The sequence below is a fragment of the Carettochelys insculpta genome, chromosome 2 (genome assembly GCF_033958435.1).
Source record: "Carettochelys insculpta isolate YL-2023 chromosome 2, ASM3395843v1, whole genome shotgun sequence".
Lineage (NCBI taxonomy): Eukaryota > Metazoa > Chordata > Testudines > Carettochelyidae > Carettochelys > Carettochelys insculpta.
In genome coordinates, this window is record NC_134138.1 from 266,574,389 (window position 1) to 266,595,491 (window position 21,103).

Consider the following 21,103-nt stretch of genomic DNA (forward strand, 5'->3'; position numbering starts at 1 on the left):
CTGTACTGAAACTAGCATTCAGTGGGTCGAGAGCCTTATAACTCTGAGTTGGGTGAAGGAAAATGAAGAATCTAGGCTGATCACATCTGCGTTTTGCTTCTAGTCTGGGAAGACTAGAGAAAACCTGCATATAAAGTAATCTCTAGACAGCCACATGTAACTGTGATATAGTTTAAACCAGGATAAAAAGCAGTCAAGTAGCACTTTAAAGACTAGCAAAATGGTTTATTAGGTGAGCTTTCGTGGGACAGACCCTCTGTCCCACGAAAGCTCACCTAATAAACCATTTTGCTAGTCTTTAAAGTGCTACTTGACTGCTTTTTATTTTGATAGTGTATAGACTAGCACGGCTTCCTCTTTGTTACAGTTTAAACCGGGGTGAGCTAACTTTTTGGCTTGAGGGCCATATGAGGATATGGAAGCTGTGTGGTGAGCCATGAATGCTCACAAAATCAGGGTTTGGGTGTAGAAGGGAGCGGAGTGAAGGTTCTGGGCTTAGCCAGAAATGAGTTCAGGATGCGGGAGGGAGATAAGGGCTGAGACAGGCATCTGGGATGTGTGTGACAGCTCTGGCTAGGCTTGTGGGCTTTGAGTGTAAGAGGGGGCTCTGTGCTGGGACTGAGGAGGTGCAGCAGGGCTCAGGCAGTGGGTTGGGTCATAGAAGGTAGTCGTCAGTGCAGACTCCTGGTCACAGTTCAAGCCGCTCCTGGAAGCTGCAGCGTGTCTGTCCCTTCATTCCTTCCTTCCTCTCCCCACCCCACAGCGCTTACATGGAGGCAGGGACAGGTGGCTCTGCATGCTGTCCTATCCACAGGCACTACCCTGCAGCTGCCATTTGGCATGGTTTCCAGCCAGTGGGAACTGTGAAGGCAGTACTTGGTGGGGCCCATGTGGAGTGCTCTGACTACCCCTATGCATGGGAGCCAGAATGGAGGACGTGCTGCTGCTGCTTTTCAGAGCTGTGTGAGGGAGTCTGTGCCATAACCCACTCCCAGGTGGGAGCTCAAAGGCTGGATTAAAACAATTGACAGGTCAGATGTGGGCCTTAGTCTGTAGCCTGCCAACCTTTGGCCTAAATGCTGTCTTTGGATAAATAGTCTGTTACGAATAATCTTTTTGCCCTGTAAACTGTTTTTAAAAATAACTTAAATCTGCTAATCTTAGTCTCTATCCATTTAAAATTCTCAAATCGTGCTCTCATTGTGTAGAAATGCACCCAATGCCAAGGAATTACTCATTGTCCAATAACAATTTTTAGGCTAAACTGGAAACTAATCTATTTTGTTTATTCACTGTTCACAGGTTTTTTTTCCCCAGCACACTAACATGGGTTACAAAGGAGCAAGGAAAGCTAATTTCCTTGACCAAACATATGTAATATTTTGTACTCTCTGTAGGCTTATGTTGTGGTGTTGATAAACATAGGATGAAATAGGGTCTGGTAGATTTCTGCTTGTAGGGGAATAACTGAAATGGGAACTGTGCTGTAACTTGAGTGGTACTTCACAGTAGTAAAATGATGACAATCTTTGTGCTTAAAAGTACTGTCTAAATTGCACAAATTACAGGGCTGTGTGAGGGTGAAACAAAAACATGCAGTCAGTTTACTAGGTTTCACAGGAAATGCTACTATGTGTAGCATGCTGCATTGCTCAGACATCTGCTTCTGGTAGGGCTGTGGTGATAAACTTAGGCAATAATTTTTGAGGGAGCTCCACTAAGTACTGTGCTTTGTTAATGGAGGTACACGGTCTGGGTTGGAGGCTGGGTGTAGAAGGGAGCCTGGAGTAGGGGATTGGAATACAGGACAGGGTTTGGGGTGGGAGGAAGTCTAGGTGAAGGAGGGGGCAGTGACTTGGAGTAGGGGGTTAGGATGCAGGGGAGGATTTTGACCTGGGGGAGGAGTGTGGTAGGGTGTGCAGTGTCTGGGAGAGGGTTGTGACCTAGGTAGGAGGAGGTTTGTGATCTAGTGCAGGGAGAGAGGAAGGTGTGGAGTGCTAGGTGCAGGCTGTGGCTGTGTTGGAGGGGGTTACTTTAATAGATGGTTCCTGGCCAGCAGCCCAGTGGGACCTTTGGACAGGCTCACACCCTGCGAATCTGTCTGATTGCCCGATAGCTGCAGCTCCTTTTTTGCACATATAGATGCAGATACAAAGTATATATCTAAACCTTGTAAATGTCCAGATATCTACTTTATGTTCATCTGCAAATATGATACAGATATGCACAGATCATTTTTGCGAATGTGGGTGCAGATACCAATTTGGTATCCATGTCGCGCTCTACTAATGTGAGCAGTTATCCAAACCCCTCCTGAAGCTAGACTGGTTCCCTTAACCTCCAAAAAGATGTAACTGGATGAAATAAGTCCAATTTTCAGTAGTTGTCGAAGCTTCATTTTAAATTGTGATCCTGTGAATCCCTTCAAAACCTGAATTTTTATCAGAGTAAACTAATGTGAAATTAAAATGGCAGATTTGCATGGCATAAGTTTGCAGAGACCGAAGATCAAGGTGCCCTCTCCCCTCTAAGACTTGACAACTGTTCTCCTAATTAAAATGTGTAAGAATCAATCTTTTTCTTTAAATTGACACGTATTAGATTTTTTTTAAAGAAATCTTGGTGCAGTTTTTTCTCTCAGCCTTATCGTAATACTAGAGCTCCTCTAGTGCATGAGGGAAGTAGATGCAGCTTAATGTGAATCTGGTCCTCTAATACTTGTTGCTTGCCATTCCCTACCAATTATGAATGCTGCTCTCCAATTTTTGTGAAAGTGTTACAGGGAATAAGGAGTTATTGGGGACAGATTGGAAAAGAATTTGACAACTTCTGTAGTTCAGAAACCCTCTAGGTCAGAGATCAGCAACCCCTGGCGTGGGTATGAAGAGTGGCATGCAAGCCCATTTTGATGGGCATGAGAGGCAGGAGCTCAGTCCATCCCCTTCTTACTTCTCATGTAGCTGGGAGCTTGCTCAAAAACATGCCACCTGTGGGTTAACAAAAGACCAGCTAATGGTACTCACCACCACCTAAATGGTGGAGCTCTGCATTTTAGTTATTAATGAAACTGTTAGTACAACTGACTTTAAAGTATCACAGGCACTGGGACCGTATATAGAAGTCATAAGGTCAAATTTTGGCACTCTGCCTCAGAAAGAGCAGGGGACAGGAACCTAAGTGTTGCTTTTCAATTGATTACTGTAGCAGTCAACAGTGATTCATCCTTCCAGAAGCCTAGTCTGGCTCATTTTGGCTGCATCTAGATTGACTATAAAGGTTAATGGCTGTTACATAATTTTTGGTACACCAATTGTGTACCAAAAATCGACTTTGCAGTTGTCGACTTCTGTGCCTGTCTTCACAGCAGAATGTCGACGGGAGCGCTAATCCATGTCAACCTTCCTTAATACCATGCAGCTAAGGAGGAATTCCGGGGTCAGTGTTGACCATGGAATGCGCTAGTTCATGCGTGCGTGAAAGGGCACTTCGGAAGATCGACCCAGAGCAATCGATCTTCTCTGGTAAGCACAGATATTGCCTTTATCTTTCTGAAAGGTGATCAAGCATACCCTTTTGTACTGCATCCAGCACCTGAGTGAGTTTGAAATTGGTTGGCTGGTTCTCCCTCCCAGTTCCTTGAAGTATTGTGTACTGAAGTGCACTGTCCCTCATTGTGCTATGTATGCTTGTCCTCTTAAGGTTAAGCACACAAATATGGTTGCACTGACAAAAGTTGCTGGGTAGACACAAATTGAAATTACTTGTGACTGAGCTGTTCAGGGTAACCATGACTTTTAAAGCCGGTTGAGTGGTCAATCTTAAATGTAACCCTCTTAGTCTTTGTCATATAGTTGAGATGAGTAGGGTAATTCATGCTTCTCACTGACTTCAAATTTGTTTTCAGAAGTGGTGGAATACTTCTGAATCAGTGTGAAGTAGGGATGTTAAAGGTTAAACGTTAAGCCTTGTCCATTTAGGTTAAGGCTTATGGTTACATTTAACCAGTATGACCTAGAGCAGCCCCTTGACCACCATGGGCAGGGGGTTGCTTATCTCTGCAAGGCTGCTGTGAACAAGGGCATTCCAGCCAGGCTGGAGTGGCCCTGGGCGAAGGGGTGGCCAGGGAGTCAGGCCAGAGCAGCCCCTGTTTGCAGCCTCTCCAGCTGGCCCCCAACCCGTTAACTGGTTAAACCGAGTGTTTACACTACATGTAAAATCCAATTTAATTGGTTGACTAGTTAAAGTAGTGGACTTTGTTTTTGTTTTTCATAGAACCCTGATGGCTAGACTTAACTAGGTTTAAATTGCATACCCCTGGATTAATGATAAAAGGTGTGGAGACAGGCTGTTCTTAATCAAGGTTGATGGAATGTGAAATTAAGTTTCGTACTGGTATGACTTGAAAGACATATTTGGATCCTAACTAACTTTTTTTTCCTCCTGGTGAGGGCAGAGGGCTAAAGGTCTCTTAGAATGAAACAATTGATAGGGTTTTAAGCATAGTACTGTATAGTGGTTTGTTCCTTTAAACTGCCTAAGATTGGAACCCTAGCGAAAGTCTATGTTCGATCAGATACAATATTTTTTTTACACAAACTGGTTAAAGTTACCTGTTCACCACTCCCAATGTTGTAGAGAGCCACAGGCATTCTGACTTTGCCCTTCATGTGGAACAGTCTCCGAATCCTGATAGTTCGGTGATCTTTTTTATTACAATTATTTAGCGTTTTGTTGATGTAAAGTTCCTGTTTTCTCTTTTGTCCTTATAATTAAGTATGGAAATACCACTCTTATGTTATGGATACTTGCATTACAGTTCATGTTAGCACCATTTGGATTAGAAATTGATTCCCTATACTTTGAATTTGGAGTGGGTGCCCTGACTATGCTAGGAAACAGAACCCTTGCTAACTGCTTATCAGGCCTCTCTGTGCTAGCTGTTACATAATTTCAGTGCTGATTGAGAACAGGGTACTAAATTCTTACATGTGGTAAGATTGGTGCAGATTTGTACACCTGTTTCCTACAGCACACTAAACTTTTATTTGTAATATCTCTCTTCTTACCTGGTAGACTTTCTCCAGCTAATGGCATCACTAACTTATTGGAGTATGGCTTCTGTATAGTGGGCTTTAAATTTGGATTTAAATCTTTTTTTCTTGCTTTACAGGAAAATCTTCCTTGACTATTCAATTTGTGGAAGGCCAGTTTGTTGATTCATATGATCCAACCATAGAAAACAGTAAGTATCTTTGTGTAAATGAAGCTGTTTTTTCCAAATGCTTTCCTATAAATTGTCCTCTATGTAATCACAAAGCATTTTCATATGGCATGATCATCCATATGAGGACTCACGTTAGCATGGAACCTTAAAGTGCACCAAACAGAGTAACAATGTTTGCTAGAAAGCTGTTTTGCATATATTATACCTTTTTGTACTATACAATGGGAACAAGATAGTATCTCTGGTTTGACTTCAAACAATACAAGAAAATATTAAAATTAAATTTAAAATATTCTGTTATGAATTGTAACTTCATTGGTTATGTCTTTTTATGTATTTGTGTGTAAAAGTTCCCCAAATTAGTTTGCTTTTAATTGTCTTTTTTCTATGCACTTCTGTTTGGATTATAGAAAACTTAGTTTTAACACGAGTTTCTAGTGATTTTTCAGGTCTCCAAGCGCTAACACAATGCTACAAAGAGTGGAGTCTTTCTCCAAAGACACATCTGTGCATGTCTCATTCTAGTCTCTTAGCTCCTTAGTACAGGACCGACATTTTTTAAGCCGTAAGAGCAACAGTAACAGGATTCCACCCCTGGCAAATGCTATCCTCTTGCAGTTGTTGTGCTTCACTGACTGCTCTAACTCTTCTGCAGGAGATCCAGTGATGATGTATCATTTTCTTGTAAATATCTTTTTCCTTGCAGTCAGATCTACTTAAATCACTGAGGATTTCTCTTCACTTAGAAACTCAACAGAATAATTCTCCAACAGTGGACAAGTCCTAAATTTCTGGAGGCTTGCCCCCTGCTAACTGGCACTTAATCAGTAACTTCTTGTGGGGGGAAAAACTCCCACCACATCAATAAGATGGAAAAACAATCTCACTGAACAGGCTTTTTAGATACTTAGAGAATGACCATACTGGGTGAGGCTAATGATCCATTTGACCAGTATCCTGTTATCTGGCATTGGCCCCAGTCAGAAACTTCAGAGGGAATGAATAGAACAGGCCAAACGATGATCCTCTTGTCATCCAGTTCCAGCTGCTGGCAGTCTAAGGCTTAGAAACACCAATCTGATTAGCTTTTAGCTTCTATGACAAGGTAACAGGCTCTGTGGACATGAGGAAGTCAGTGGATGTGATATACCTTATCTTCACCAAAGCTTTGATACAGTCTCCCACAGCATTCTTGTCTGTAAGTTAAGGAAATATGGATTGGATCATTGGACTATGAGATGGATAGAAAGCTGGCTTGACTGTCAGGCCCAACAGGTAGTGGTCAGTGGCTCAATATCGGGATGACGGTCAGTTTCAAGCAGAGTGCTGCAAGGCTCGGTTCTGGGGCCGGTATTGATCAACATCTTTGTTAATGATCTGGATGAGGGACTGGATTGCCCAAAACTAGGGGGAGAGGTGGATATGTTGGAGGGTAGAGAGAGAATCCAGAGTGACCTGGATAAAGTGGAGGACTGGGCCTAAAGAAATCTGATGTGGTTCAGCAAGGAGAAGTGTAGAGTCCCGCACTTGGGGTGGAAGACTCCCAAGCATTGTTATAGGCTGGGGATGAACTGGCTCAGCAGCAGTATGATGGAAAGGGACCTAGGGGTTATGGTGGATGAAAGGCTGGATATGAGTAAACAGTGTGCCCTAGTAGCCAAGAAGGCTAATGGCATACTAGGGTGCATTAGGAGGAGCATTTTGAGCAGATCTAGAGAAGTAGTTATTCCCCTCTTACGTGTCACTGGTGAAGCTACATCTGGAATACTGTAGCCAGTTTTGGGTGCCCCGGTATAGAAAGGACATGCTGCAGCAAGTTCAGTGGAGGACAGTGAAAATGATTGGGGGCTGGGCACGAGACCTGTGAGGATAGGCTGAGGGATTTGGGTTTGTTTAGTTTACAGAAGAGAAGACTCTAGGGGTGATTTAATAGCAGCCTTCAACTTTCTGAAGGGGGACTTTAAAGAGGAGGGTGAGAAGCTGTTCTCAGCGGTGTCAGTTGGCAGAACAAGGAGTAATGGTCTGAAGCTGAAGACGGAGATATGTAGGTTAGATATTAGGAAAAACTACTTCACCAGGAGGGTGGTGAAGCATTGGAATGCATTGCCTAGGGAGGTGGTGGATTCCCCATCCCTCAAGGTTTTCAAGTCTGGGCTTGACAAGGTCCTGGCTGGGATGACTTAGTGGGGACTGAAGCAGGGGCCTGGATTAGATGACCTCCTGAGGTCCCTCCCAGCCCTATGATTCCATGAACACCCATGGTATAGGGTTACCTCCCTGATCATCTTGGCTAATAGCCTTTTGACTTTTCCTTCCTGAGAATTGTCTTGTGTTACCATAACACGTTAGCAATATGCCAAATATACTATTGTAGCATTCCTTCTAGGTCCATGGTGTCCAAATTAGCCACGTTCTGATAATACATTTTAAGTCAGCTAGCCACACTACTGGCTGAATGGCTATCTGTGTCTAGCATGTAGGACACCACAGTTCTAGGTATTGTAGTGGTGTACAAATGTATGTATCTGGTGTGTACCTCATAAGAGAACACTACAGTAATCCCTTGATTTACATGGAGGTTGCATCCTGGGCAACCTCTGCATTAATCAAATGTTGTATAAATTGGAGGGGGTGCTTTGGGAAGATTGCAGAGGCTCCAGCTGCCTGCTCCCCGAGTAAGGGGAACTCTGGCAGACCTCTGCTGGTCACCGCCTTCTGCTCCGCAGCATTCTGCCACCATTCCAGGTGTCCACTTCCCCTGGCTGGGAGAAGCGGTGCAGCTGCTGGCTCCAGCTGCTGGCCTTTCCCAGCTAGGGGAAATGGGGGAGGAGGGTGAGGGGCACAGCCATGCAGCTCTAGCTTCTCCCAGCTGGGGGGGGCACACAGCTGCTTTCAGTGCACTTTCTCCCAGCCTCTGTGTGCTGGGCTCCTCAGCTGGGAGAAACTGCTGCAAGCAGCTGTGTGCCCACTGGGCTCTCCCAGTGGTGGGGGTGGGGTGGGAGCAGGGGCGCAGTTTCTACTTAACTTGCAGTAACACAAGCTAAGTGCAAGTGCAAATTGAAGTTGTGCTTCTTGAGGGTTTACTGTATTGTAGATTGAATACACAGGTGACCTCTGCATTGGAAAGCAGGATGGATCTTCCCATGTGAGCAACACAAAAGTCTTTGCCATTAAACAGATCAGGAAACTACTTGTCTTCTGCCAGTGCCATCTAGAAAAGGCTGTAATGGCTGTGGACGCTCCGCCCCCCCCCCCTTTTTTTTTTTTTAAACCGTGAAGGAGGTTCGTTTATGCTTTCCACTGATTCCTCTGGTAGCTATATTAATAATGAAGATCAGACTTGAACGAAGTGATTGTCTGGGTTAGTGCAGCAGAGTGCCATAGCCAATCCTATCAGGTTTCTTTGTCTCTAAACCAGGGATTCCCAGCCAATGGGTTGGGACCCAAATATGAATCGCCATTAGATTTTTCTGAGGGTCGCCTGCTGGGTGGCTGTGAGCCACATGTGGCCCTTAAGGAGCCATTTGCAGCTCCTGCCACTGCTACCGCTTACTCCTCCAGCTCCTAGTCTATCTGCTGGCTGTTAAACAAATTAAATTTAGTTCCATTTCAGCACAGCAGGACAGGGACTTGGAGCTGGAGGAGTGAGCGGTGGCAGTGGTGGGAGCTGCAAATGTCTCCTTTAAATTTGGTTTACTGGCCAGATCACTTCTGCTGGGCATTAAACCAATTTGAGTTTTATTTCCGCATGGCAGGGCAGGGAACTGCCCACACTGCAGATCAAGGAAGGGAATAGCAGCACTGTGGGGGAGCTGCATAGAGGAGGCGGCGATAGCCCCATGAAGCAGTTGTGGGGGCAGCAGTGGTGCTCTTGTGAGGTAGGCAGGGGCAGTTTGGGGTTGCAAGGGGTTTAAGCTTGGTGGTAGGAGGGATGGTTTGGGGCTGTGAGGGGTTTAAGGCTGGGGGAGCGGGAATCAAGATTGATTAAAAAAATTTTCCTCAAGTGCGGGGTGGGGATGTCTGGGCTTGACAAGGTACTGGCTGGGATGACTGGGGGGGGGGAGGGTGTTTGATCCTGCTGGAAGGTCCCTTCCAGCCCTATGATTCTGTGAATCTCGCTATGCTATGGCACGATTAACTTCAAATTGGGAGGCTATGCCAAGGCTCTCTAGTTGATGTTAGGTTTACTGCTGAATCCCTCAAAGGTGTCTTAAGAGAATTTCTTGCTCCTGTAAATACTTTCTCTTGAGAAACTACAGGAATTTCTTTTCCGCCCCATCAGCATGAAGGTAGCTTTTGTTCAAGTTTTTTCTCTTTAATGTATGTGTTACTCTGTGTGTGGGATAGAAAGCTCTCAGTGTGACCTAGCTAGTGTCTTGAGAAGGCAGTGGTCTTACTCTGGTAGTGTACTGTTGCTATTGTCCTGAAGCTCCAGAACTTTAAGAGAACTAGTTCTGTCATGTCCTGTGGCACTATGGCTGTGGATTGAGTGTCTTGGACTTCAGTTAAGATGTTTTCCTTTTTTAGTGATCTATTTGGGGGTGGGGGAGGAAAAAGCTGCTTTTTTGTGACCAAACCAGTTTCAAATCTCTGTCCTCTTGTCTCTATGCTTATTGATTAGACCTAAGTGTATTTATATTACTATTTAAATTGCTTGCAAATAGAAATCATTCAATATGCATCTCTGATCACAATCTTATGCAATAAGAGATCTTGAAAATGCTTCTGCTTGTGTGAGGTGCAAAACTGCAAGAATCATAAAAGCAATTCGTTTTTTAGTTCCTTCAGAACTTGCGACAGTCTCAAGTCTGCAGTGAATAATAGCAGCTAAAGTGGTGGGGGAGTTCAAATCCTGTGCCAGTGGGAGGGTGTGCATTTCTCCCAAAAATGTTTTCAAATTCTAAAATGTTTGACCTGAACCCAGTGCCAAAATTTCTGCTCTCCAGGTCATAAGTATATTAAGATAAAGGAAAAATAGCTTTTATTGCCATCTAGATATCTTTTACAATAATTTCCTTACTGTTTTCAGTTTCTTTACATTTTGATATGCTGAAGGTATTCTTTTACTATGCCTTCCTGTATCAGGACTTTGGCATGATTCACTTTTGCCATATGCAAAAGGGTTAAACATCTGAAGCTTTTTTAATTCTAATTTAAAAGTAGTGCTTTCATGATTCTATTCCTTAAAATTTCTCCCACATGTATTTAATTCAAATGCTAAATTTACTTGGGCACAAAGCTGTAGTTCAGATTTGAAAATGCACGTACTCGGTGAGAGCTCTTAATAAAACTGCATAGCAGACTGAGGTTAGGCTGGTCTGAGGGCACAAGACATAACTAATCCCTTGGTTGTGTGTGTGTTTTTTTTTTTTTAAATACAGAACTAAGTTCTGTTTCTAAAAGTGGCTGTGAAATCTGATGCAGGGAACGGAGCAGATTTTCTCAAATTATTTCATGTTGACTTGGTAAGCGTAGCTCTTTAGTTCTTCCGTTTTTATTGACAAGCAGGCAAGACTAAAAGTTAAAGCACAAAGCGAGTTACATCTAGCAGATCTAAAAATGCAGTAAGAGGTTCTTTAAATGCACTAGGAGCAAGAGAAAGATGAACTATGCTTTCCTTCTATGTGCAGGTCTGTAAAGAGGGAAAGGAGAGCTAATAACTTATGTCAAAAAAGCTGAGGTGTTTAATGCCTATTCTGTTTTGTTTTCACAAAGTTTAATAGTAATCAGGTACCCAATATCATATCGAGGCATTCAAGCTAAATGTAGCCAGGTGAAATTGATTCCCCAGGTCCTTAAGAAGCTACCCAAAGCAACTGTGGAATCTTCAGTAATTTTATCTTTGAGAACTCAGGGAGGACGGATGAGGTCCCAAAAGACTAGAGAAGAGCAAACAGCACCTACCTTTAAAAATGGAACATGTCCTCTTAAAGCCAATACCTGGGAAGATCCTAGAAAAATGACTCAGTCAGTATGTAAGTACCTTGAGGATAGGGTTGGAAGAAATAGCCAGCATGGATTTAAGAACAAATCATTCAATGTCCTTAAAGAACGGGGTTGCTGATCTGGCAGATGTGATACATCCTTCTTTTATTTGTGTCTTTACTGAAGAGGAATTTTCACAACTGTTTGGAAAGAGGCTACTGTACTTTTTTTTTTTTTTTTAATATTCAAATTCAACACATTAACACGTACTTTGAACTGGGATGGGAATTTTCTAGTCCGTTATAGGGGCTCTTACATACTTCGCTTTATCTAATTCTTGACTCCCCCTTCTGCCCCTCTACTCTCTGATTTGTCACCTTGATTACTATTGGTTCTCTGAGCCATAAATATTGTCTGTTCTGGTATGGCTCTGATCTGAAGAAGTGGGTTGGTCCCATGAAAGCTCATCACCTAATACATTATTTTGTTAATCTTTAAAGTGCTACTGGACTGCTTTTTGTTTTCATTTGTAGTAAGGCTTGACAGTGGCAACATTCTCAGTGAAATTGGGGAAATATCTAGATCTACCACGCCCAATATGTTTGCCACATGTGGCAAACAAGACACCATGGTGTGGTGATTCTGGCTCTGGAGCAGCATGCAGCTCTTGGAGCCTTTAAATGTGGCCCATCCTAGAGCAGCACAAGGAGTGCAATCCACCTGCTCTGTACACTCGCCCCACAGGTTGGTGGGAGAAACACTTGGCTGCAGTGGCAGCCCCAGTGGCTCTGGTGTGGGTGCCTGGCTCTGGGGAAGAGGGAGGGTTTTTATGAAGAGCTGGGGAGGGGTGTGCTCTGGTGAATGTGAAAGGACAACCACCACAAGTGTGGGGATCTTTGAATTCCTATTGGATACCACTGGTCTAGATGAAATTACTGTAGATGAATGCATAACAGGTTGAAAGACCATACCCAGAATAGTTATCAGTGGTTTGCTCAGGGAATGTATACCTAGTTCTGTGTCTGCTACAATATTAGTATTTTGTTAATGATTTAGACAATGAAGGGGTGAGCATGCATATCCAATTTTGCCTGACACCAAGTGGAGTGGGCTTTTTAAAGCATTTTGGAGGACAGGATTCACATTCAAAACATCCTTCACAAATTAAAGAATTGGTCTGAAATAAGATGAAATTGAGTAAATGCAAGGCCAAAGAAATCAAAAGGATAACTACAAAGTGTGGGGAATAGTTAGGTAGAAATAATACTACTGTGGGAGAAGATCTGAAGGGTATAGTAGATCACCAATTGAATGAGTAAACCATGTGATGTAGTTGTGAAAGACTGCTATTGTGAGAGAGGCCAGAGGCGGGTTTTACCTGGCACTAGTGTGGCCTCAGCTAGTGTAATGTTTCCAATTCTGGAGACTCCACTTTAAGAAAGATGTAGGTAAATTGGAGAATGCAAAGGAATATTTAGCGTTATGGATGTGCTGTTTCAATGCTGAATGCTTAAGCACTTCAGCTGTATTGTCTTGCTAATCGCAGTTCCTGACCTGTCTCCCACTGCCCAAAACTATTGGGAGTCCCTACAAACCTTCCCCTTGAAAACCTCCACAATGCAGTCTCTTCCCCTCTGCTGACATAAAATGTGAATATTAATTTTTGTGCTTTCTCTGAAACAATGAATACTGCAAAGGATCTATGATTGTTTTTGTGTTTGACATAACTTTGGAGGTTAAGCTATCCAAAGGCATTGCATATGTGCTGATCAAGGTGAAGCAGATTGCAAGTACTGGTAGTGATGCTTCTAGCATTGCAGTTGAGGTATGTTCTGCTTCTGATACTTAACTCCTGTACTGAATTTCTCTTCTTAGTCTTACCACCATTGACTTCTAGTATTGATGAATTTCTGAATTTAGCATACATGTTGGGTTCTAGGACATACCTGAAAGAGCTTTGATTAGTTTTTACCCCCTTAACTGTGTAGTAGCATGTATGGAGAACTTCTAATATTTTGAGTCATTTGGTAAGGTCTCACAAAAGTGAAATAGAGCCTTTGAGGTACCCATTGCTTAGCTTGAGAGAGCACAAATGTTAATATTCAAAAAGTTATCTGCTTCAATGCACTGCAAATGTTTATATTGGCTGATGGAGAAGGATTGCATTATCGTGGTTGTGAACAGGGAAGCTAGAAGTTTTGGTAGCTGGTAAGGACTCCCAACATACTTGGCTACTGGGAGGCAAGTCAGGAAATGAAAGATTAGCACATCAGCTTAATGCTCTTTCTGAAACATTCAGCACCTAAACAATTAATGTTGAGGTGCTGTTTGTTGTGACTTGGATCCTTTCAGGAAATTTGTGCTGCTTTAAAACCTGGAGAACCTAAGTCATAAAGCAATTTCAGTCCATAACGTCATAACCCTAGAGGGCTATCAAGAGTATTTAAACTTAGGATGTACATTTGGAAAGTTCAAAAGCAAACCACCTGGGCCAAAACAAAAAGCTTTCAAATTGACTTTTTATGGTCTCGGCATGAATGTAGTAGTGAAATACTTGAGGCCACTGGTTTATATTACACTTAACATGACATTACTATGCTATATACACCCGCAACCAAAAAAAAAATCTGGAAGGCTCGAATCAGTCCTCTGCTTATGTGCATAGGCATTTCTTGAAACAAAGTAAGAGTGTTCTGATTTCCTCCACTAGTACTAAATGTACTTCTGATTTTGATTTGAATGTGCTGCAATGAGTGCAGCAAGTAAACAGTATTGGTGTGACAGCTTCAAATCAGAATTTCAGCAGTCCTGTGCACTCAGCAGTGATTTAAAAAAAACAAAACAAAACTATTTAATTAAAAATTTATTTTTAACTTAAAAGTTCTTGGTGGCTTCACATCATGCTGAGTATTCAGACCTGGAAAACTGGATTTAATGCTTTTGAAACTAAAGATCCCAAGTAAAATCTTTGTTTGTTTGGACTTGCTTTCAGTTGACTCTTAATGTGAAAATCCAGAATTTTTAATTTATTAAAGTCAACATTCTCAAACTGATTTAAACAGCAATACTGTATCTAGTATGTGAACTTTGAATTTTCAGAAGATTTAAATAACTAGTGTATGCAATGTTAACTATATACCAAGCACCCCAGTCTAGTTTCTTAACACCTGATTTTTTTTTTAAAAGCTTCAGGTTGTTCCACTAAAATTCTTTAACTTCTGGTATAGTATCCATAAATATGAAGCCATTTAGTTTTAATTCTCAAGTGCATTTCTCTTGTTTCCTCTAGCTTTTACAAAACTGATCACAGTAAATGGACAAGAATATCATCTTCAGCTAGTAGACACAGCTGGCCAAGTAAGTGATCTTTGTCTGAACAGTTTCTTCACAATGAAGGCTATATATGTTACTGGAGTTGGCATTGTCCTGTATTAAGCAAAACACTACAATTGATATATTTGAATAAAGGGGTCTGAAGGCCTTGACACTTCACTTCACTTACAGGATTAAACTAGTATGTGCTGATTTAACAGTAAACGAATTAATTTCCAACTTGAAAAATGATACTCTTGAGCAGCTTAGTTCCTCAAAGGTAGTAGAAATGTGTTACAATTGCTTGTTAATAGAAGAGGGGCTTTTAAACCTTGCTAGAGCAATGTGTTATAGTTTCTACACTAGTATTTGAAAAGTGAATTTGGCTTTAATGAAACAATAAACAAGAAATGTTATGTGCATGAGGCATAGTAAAATTCAGTATGTCTGCAGCAGCCTGGGGACAGGGAGGGGCGTCATTAGCTTCCCTAGAAGCCCCCACTTAACTGGTGGAAGGATTAACCAGTTAAATGGGATTTTAAGTCCCTGAACTGAACAAACTTTTTATCCTACCCCTGTGTGAAACCTTGTTCATACTGACACATCTTGATATAGTGATAGCAAGACCCTACCTTCCACAGGTTTATGGCTTTTTCTAATGTAGCAAATGCAACTCGGCTCAGCCATACTGGAACAAATGGCAGCCACCATCTTTGTTACAGAACATGTCAGGCTTCAAATGCCCTGCCTTCAAGCATGGCTCGGAATTGTCCAAACACCCATCAGACATAACTGAAATATGCTTCTTCCTATAACCTGTGTAAAACAATCCCTTGACTAGAAAGACCATCCCCGTGTGTGTGCACAGAGGCAGTCCATTGTATGTCTTCACCCATCAGCCATAATAAACGCCTCTGCTAGGGTTGGAGCACATTTAGACAGATGATTCAGGCCAAGTGGCTGTCACAAGAAGCAATGCTACAGGTCAGAATAATGAAACTCAAGAGCAGTCATACATGCCTGTCTCCACTAACCAGGGGCAAACATATAAAAATTGAGACAAACAATATCATCATGACTGTTTTAAATGAAGTGCCCCTGAGGAGCAAGACATCCCTCCCTCTGCATTGAGGCAGTCATGCTTTGGAATTGATGCATACAACCAGATCGCCATCATAGTGACTTATTTCCTGGGGATTCAGAATGTGACTGCAGACACTTTCAAGACCATGACTCAAAAATAGATCCCAACATATTACATCGTTTGATCACTCTATGTCATACTACTTTTGCCAGAGAATCCAACAAGAAGTTCCCCCTACTTAGGCTTAAGGCGCAGACTGATGCCATTCCTTTAGGGATGTTCTTCCCCTTCAGTGATCTGACCCATCTTATTTTCGTGCAAACATTTTTAACTGCAGGTAAAAAGGTAGATGCTGAATGTCTGAAAATGATGCTTATGCTCTGGCCGCTCAAAATAACTGCTCGGTTCTTCTTCGAGTGGTCCCCATGGGTGCTCCACAAAAGGTGTCGGGCTCGCCCGGCCTCGCAGATCGGAAATCTTCCAGCAGTTTCTCCTGGATTGTGCATGTGCCGGCGCGCGCACACCCCCCCCCCCCCCCCCCCCCGGCGCGTCCCTGGCCGCGTGCACGATCCAGTCCCCGCCAGTTCCTTCTCAACCGCCATCGGCTGCAGACACAATCCACTCAGGCTAAGGCCAGAGTCAGATTAAATAGTGGGTTTTTTCTACGTGTCATTTGTTGTTTTTGGTTATTAAAACAAAACAAAACAAAAAAAAGAGAAAGCAAAGACAAAGAATATCAGCCAAAAAAAAAAAAAAAGAGAGAGGAGCAGAGAAGGGAAGAGCGGGCGTGAAGCCCATTTAGGCCGCCCGCTGCCCCACAGGCCGGTGATCACTATTTGGGGTGGAAAGGCACGGATTAAGTGCTAAGTACCCTATTAACAGTAAAGGACTCACCGCAATGGCCTCTTCAGGTTTTAAAAAGCATGAGTCATGCCGTGAAGCTATGCCGGCCTCCATGGGGCATAGCGAATGCATCTGACGCCTGGGGGAATTACAGCTTACCCAGATGCGTTCTCACTGTGCTAAGCTCACAGCCAGGGCCGGGAAGGACAGAGCGATGGGGAGTAAAATGCTCTTGTTGATAAGGCTCTCCAGCTGGACTTGACGGAGAAGCCTCACCCAGAAGGGCCCTCTGGGTTACATCAGAGGAGGGCAGTTTTCTCTGACCCCCTCGGTGCAGAAACGGAGGAAACTCTCCCTGGCTCGATCCTTGCCGGCGTTTGCAGTGAGCAGGACGAGCGGAGCACACAGCCCCCAGCCGCATACTCAAGCAAGCGGCAGCGCACGTGGCAGAGGCTGAGCCTCTGGTTTATACAACAGTCGGCACATGCGGCGCTTAGAGCGTCAGTGAGGCAAGCGCCGGACCCGGCGGCACCGCCACATGTGGCACTGGCCCCTGCGGCACCAACGGTGCAGGGGCGCCAGGCATGGAGCCTGCAGGCACTGGAGGAGGATACCCGCACGGCACCGCAGCTGACGGTGCCGAGCGCGGCGCTGACAGCGGGGCTGAGATGCCTGGCACGGGAGGGGGCGGTGCCGGCCCCGCAGGGGAGGGGCAAGGCAGAATCAAAAGCCCGGCACCGCAGTCCATCTCCGGACAGGGCTGCGCTGCTGTTAGCACCAAGCCCTGCCCCTGTGATACACACACCGCACCAAAGGCCTGTGTCTCCACTGGCCCATCTGGAACCACCTCCTCCGTTTCTCCAACCAATGTCATCATGGCTTGGGCCACCTTCACCATTTCTGGGATTGGACCCCTGGAGTACTATCACAAGCCAGTTTCACCTCTATCTGTGTCGTCGCGGAGGTCTCGCTCTCCCAGACATCAGGGGTACACACCCCGTGAGTGGTCTAGGTCTCCATCCCCGGACCCTTGCCCATGCTGCCATGGTCGTCCTTATCATGCTGGACACAGACACCACAGGCCTACACCCAGGGGCAGGTTCCCCGGCCGCTCAATACCCCTGTGGGCACTCCCGACCGGGGATGGAAACACAGTTGTCTCAAGGGGAGTTAATTTTAGAACCCCGAGACTTTCCTTCATAATCCTCCAGCGAGCAAGTGTATCATCGACCGCAGGAGCCCAAGGGTTTGAGGGAGGTTTACCCTAGTGGTTCCTCCTCATCCTCCCCAGATGAGGCCATGGCCCCCGGGGATGTCTTTTCCCCGGATGACCTTAAACAGTTTCAGGAGCTGTTTAAAAGGGTGGCTTCACGCAAGACATTCAAACGGCAGAGGTGCAGGAGAAACATCACAAACTCCTGGAAAATTTGAGACTCCCGGCTTCATCCAAAATTGCTATTTCACTGGACGAAGCCATTCTGGAGTCAGCCACTACTATATGGCAGACTCCGGCCTCTGTTCTGCCTATGAAGAAGAGAGCGGATAAGAAGTACTTATCCAGCAAAGGCCATGGAATTCTTCTTCAGTCACCCACAACCAGATTCTTTGGTGGTCGAGTCATCCCAGCAGAGGTCAAAGGCTTCTCAGTACAAATTGGGGGGATCGGACAAAGATGCTAAGAAGCTAGAGCTGTTTGGCAGGAAGGTACATTCCTCTTCCACCCTGCTATTGAGAGTGGCAAATTATGGGCACACCTAGCAAACCATAATTTTGATGATTACTCCAGGCTTACTCCCCTCATGGATTCACTTCCGGAATACAAAAAGCCGGTGTTAAAGGCGATTGTTCAAGAGGGCTATGCAGCATTGCTGACGGGAGTCCAGATTGCCCTGGACGTGGCAGACACGGCGGCACGTTCGACGGCTACAGCAGTGGTCATGCGTAGAGAATCCTGGCCCCAGACGTCGGGTAATCCCGAGGGACCTACAGGCAGAGGTCATGGACCTTCCCTTTGAGACACAAAAGCTGTTTGCAGACTCAACTGACTCGGTCCCTCACTCCAGTAAGGACTCGAGAGCTACACTTACAGCCTTGGGCATTTATACTCCCCCATATAGGAGGAAAAAATCTTATCCTGAGCAAAGACGCTACGCGTACAACCACAGCATGCTCAATATCAAGGGGGCTACGGCCAAGGGTGCTATCAGCAACAGTACAGAACTCCTAGGTGATGTTCTCAACAAAGCCATACGCCCTCGGGTCAGGCTCAAAGGCAACAAGTTTGATGGGTATGTCGAGCTACACTATCAATACTCTCACTCAATGCCACTCATCTCATGTTCCATCATCGCCTCAGACCGTTCCACTCCCAATGGCAAAAGATCACCACAGACAAATGGGTGGTGGAGATCATAGCCACGGGTTACGCAATCCCCTTCCAGTCGCTTCCACCGACAAAGCCTCCCACCAGGCCTCACCTCAGGGACGCTGCCATGAGGTGAGGCTCAAGAAGGTGAATCACCTTATGTTCATAGGGGCGGTGGAAAGTGCCGCAATAATTCCAGGGGTAGGTTTTTATTCACACTACTTCCTACCAGAGAAGAAAACAGGAGACTGGAGGCCCATCTTAGATCTTCAGGGCCTCAACTGTTACTTGCGCAAGCAACGTTTTCAGATGATCACAGTTGCCTTGATACTCACGGCGCTGGACGATGGAGACTGGGTTGCAGCACTCAACTTACGAGATGCTTACTTTCGTATAACAGTCCACCCGGCACACAGACGCTTCCTCCACTTCACGGTCGGCCAGGAGCGCTTCCAGCACAGGGTTCTTCTGTTCGGCCTCTCCTTGGCCGCCAGAGTCTTTACCAAAACCCTGGCAGTGGTGTCGGCCTACCTGCACAGACAGGGGGTGTTTGTTTTTCCCATATCTGGGTGACTGCCTGCTAAAAGGGGCCTCCGAAGGCAGAGGTCTCACGCATGATATGCGTCACAGCGGACACGTTTTTCTTCACTGGGCCTAGTCATCAGCCTCGCAAAGTCAAAGTCCGAACCCACACAACATATAGAGTTCATAGGGGCACGCATAAACTCTATCACAGCAAGGGTGTACCTACCAGACGCCCACTTCTGCGCCATCAGTTCGCTGGTGCAAGTCATCACATACAGCCCCACGGTGCCGGTCTTAACGTGCTTACAGCTGCTGGGCCACATAGCGGCAGCAACGTTTGTGGTACAGAATGCCAGGTTGCACGTGTGAAGCCTGCAGCATTGGCTGGCGAGCGTTTACAAACCAGCATCCCACACTGTCCACAGGGTGGTGTCGCCCACAACAGAGGTGCTCAGATCCCTGGTGTGGTGGGAAAACCCTGAGAATCTGCTAGTGGGGGTGCCTCTTCACCAACCACAAATTTTCTATTTTTCTTATTATCGATGCCTCCCACATAGGATGGGGAGCGCACATCGGCGACAAGGTGACACAAGGGCTATGGTCCCCTGCGAAACAGACACTGCACATAACCATACTGGAGCTCAGAGCAGTGTTCAACGTCTGCAAACATTTTCAAGATTACCTACGTGGCAAAGTAGTCGGGATTCAGTACCGACAATACCTCCACTATGTTTTAGATCAATCGACAAGGAGGAGCACGATCCCCTGCCCTATGTGCGGAAGCAGTCCGATTGTGGAATTGGTGCATTGCCAACAACATAACGTTGAAAGCCTTGCACTTGCCGGGTGCTCACACTGTGAAAGCAGATCAGCTGAGCAGGCGCTTCGCAATCACACACGAATGGCAGATCCGCTCCGATCTGCTACGGTGCATTTTTCGTACATGGGGGTTTCCCCAGATCGATCTGTTTGCCACCCAGTACAACAAAGTGTCCCCAGTACTGCTCCAGGGCAGGAATGGGGCAGGGGGTCCCTGGGGGATGCATTCATGTTTTCATGGAGAGGCTCCCTGCTTTACGCGTTTCCCCCGCAGCGCTTATCCACAAGGTCTTGCACAAAGCCAGAAGGGAGAGAGCTCGCATGATACTCATAATCCCGCTTGGGATCGGCAGCAATGGTTTCCCTTGCTTCTGCGCGTGTCGGACCGCCCACCGCTCCCTCTACTGGTGGCGCTGGACTTACTCACCCAGGCTCAGGGGTCCATGATGCACCCGCACCATCAGGGTCTGCACCTACAAGCATGGCGAATCCATGGCTCAGCTCCTTAAAGAGCACGTGTATGGAGGGAGTATAACAAGTCCTGGAACGTAGCCGAAGGACCTCCACTAGGAGGACTTACAAGCAGAAATGGACTCGATTCACAGCCTGGTGTTCTGCCAAGCAGTTAGCTCCCCTTGACGTTCCTATACCTGTAATACCAGAGTACTCATTGGACCTCGAGGCGGGCTTTCTCTATCCTCGCTAAAGGTCCACCTCGCCGCTATATCAGCCTTTCGGCATACAGAGGAAGGGCCCACGGTATTCGCCCATCCTATCGTTACCAGGTTCTTGAAGGGGCTGGTAAACCTGTACCCCCCTCGGAAACCGCTTCCACCATCGTGGAATTTGGACTTGGTGCTCAGCACGCTATTGGGTCCACCTTTTGAACTATTAGCCACAGTTCCCATATGTCTCCTTATGATAAAAACAACCTTCCTCCTTGCAAGTACATCAGCCCGCAGGGTGAGTGAGCTCGCGGCAGTGATGGCAATGCCGCACTGCACAG

At 45.3% G+C, this 21,103-nt stretch overlaps 1 protein-coding gene across 2 annotated transcripts in view; it reads left to right on the forward strand.

The window, feature by feature from the left end:
- The window catches only part of RHEB (Ras homolog, mTORC1 binding), a 73,119-nt gene that overhangs the window by 24,471 nt on the left and 27,545 nt on the right, over window positions 1-21,103 (forward strand). For both annotated transcript variants that reach the window (XM_074986318.1, XM_074986316.1), the window contains exons 2-3: window positions 5,171-5,242; window positions 14,439-14,506. In XM_074986318.1, coding sequence (XP_074842419.1) covers window positions 5,171-5,242; window positions 14,439-14,506 — 140 coding nt within the window. The remainder of the gene's footprint in view (window positions 1-5,170; window positions 5,243-14,438; window positions 14,507-21,103) is intronic.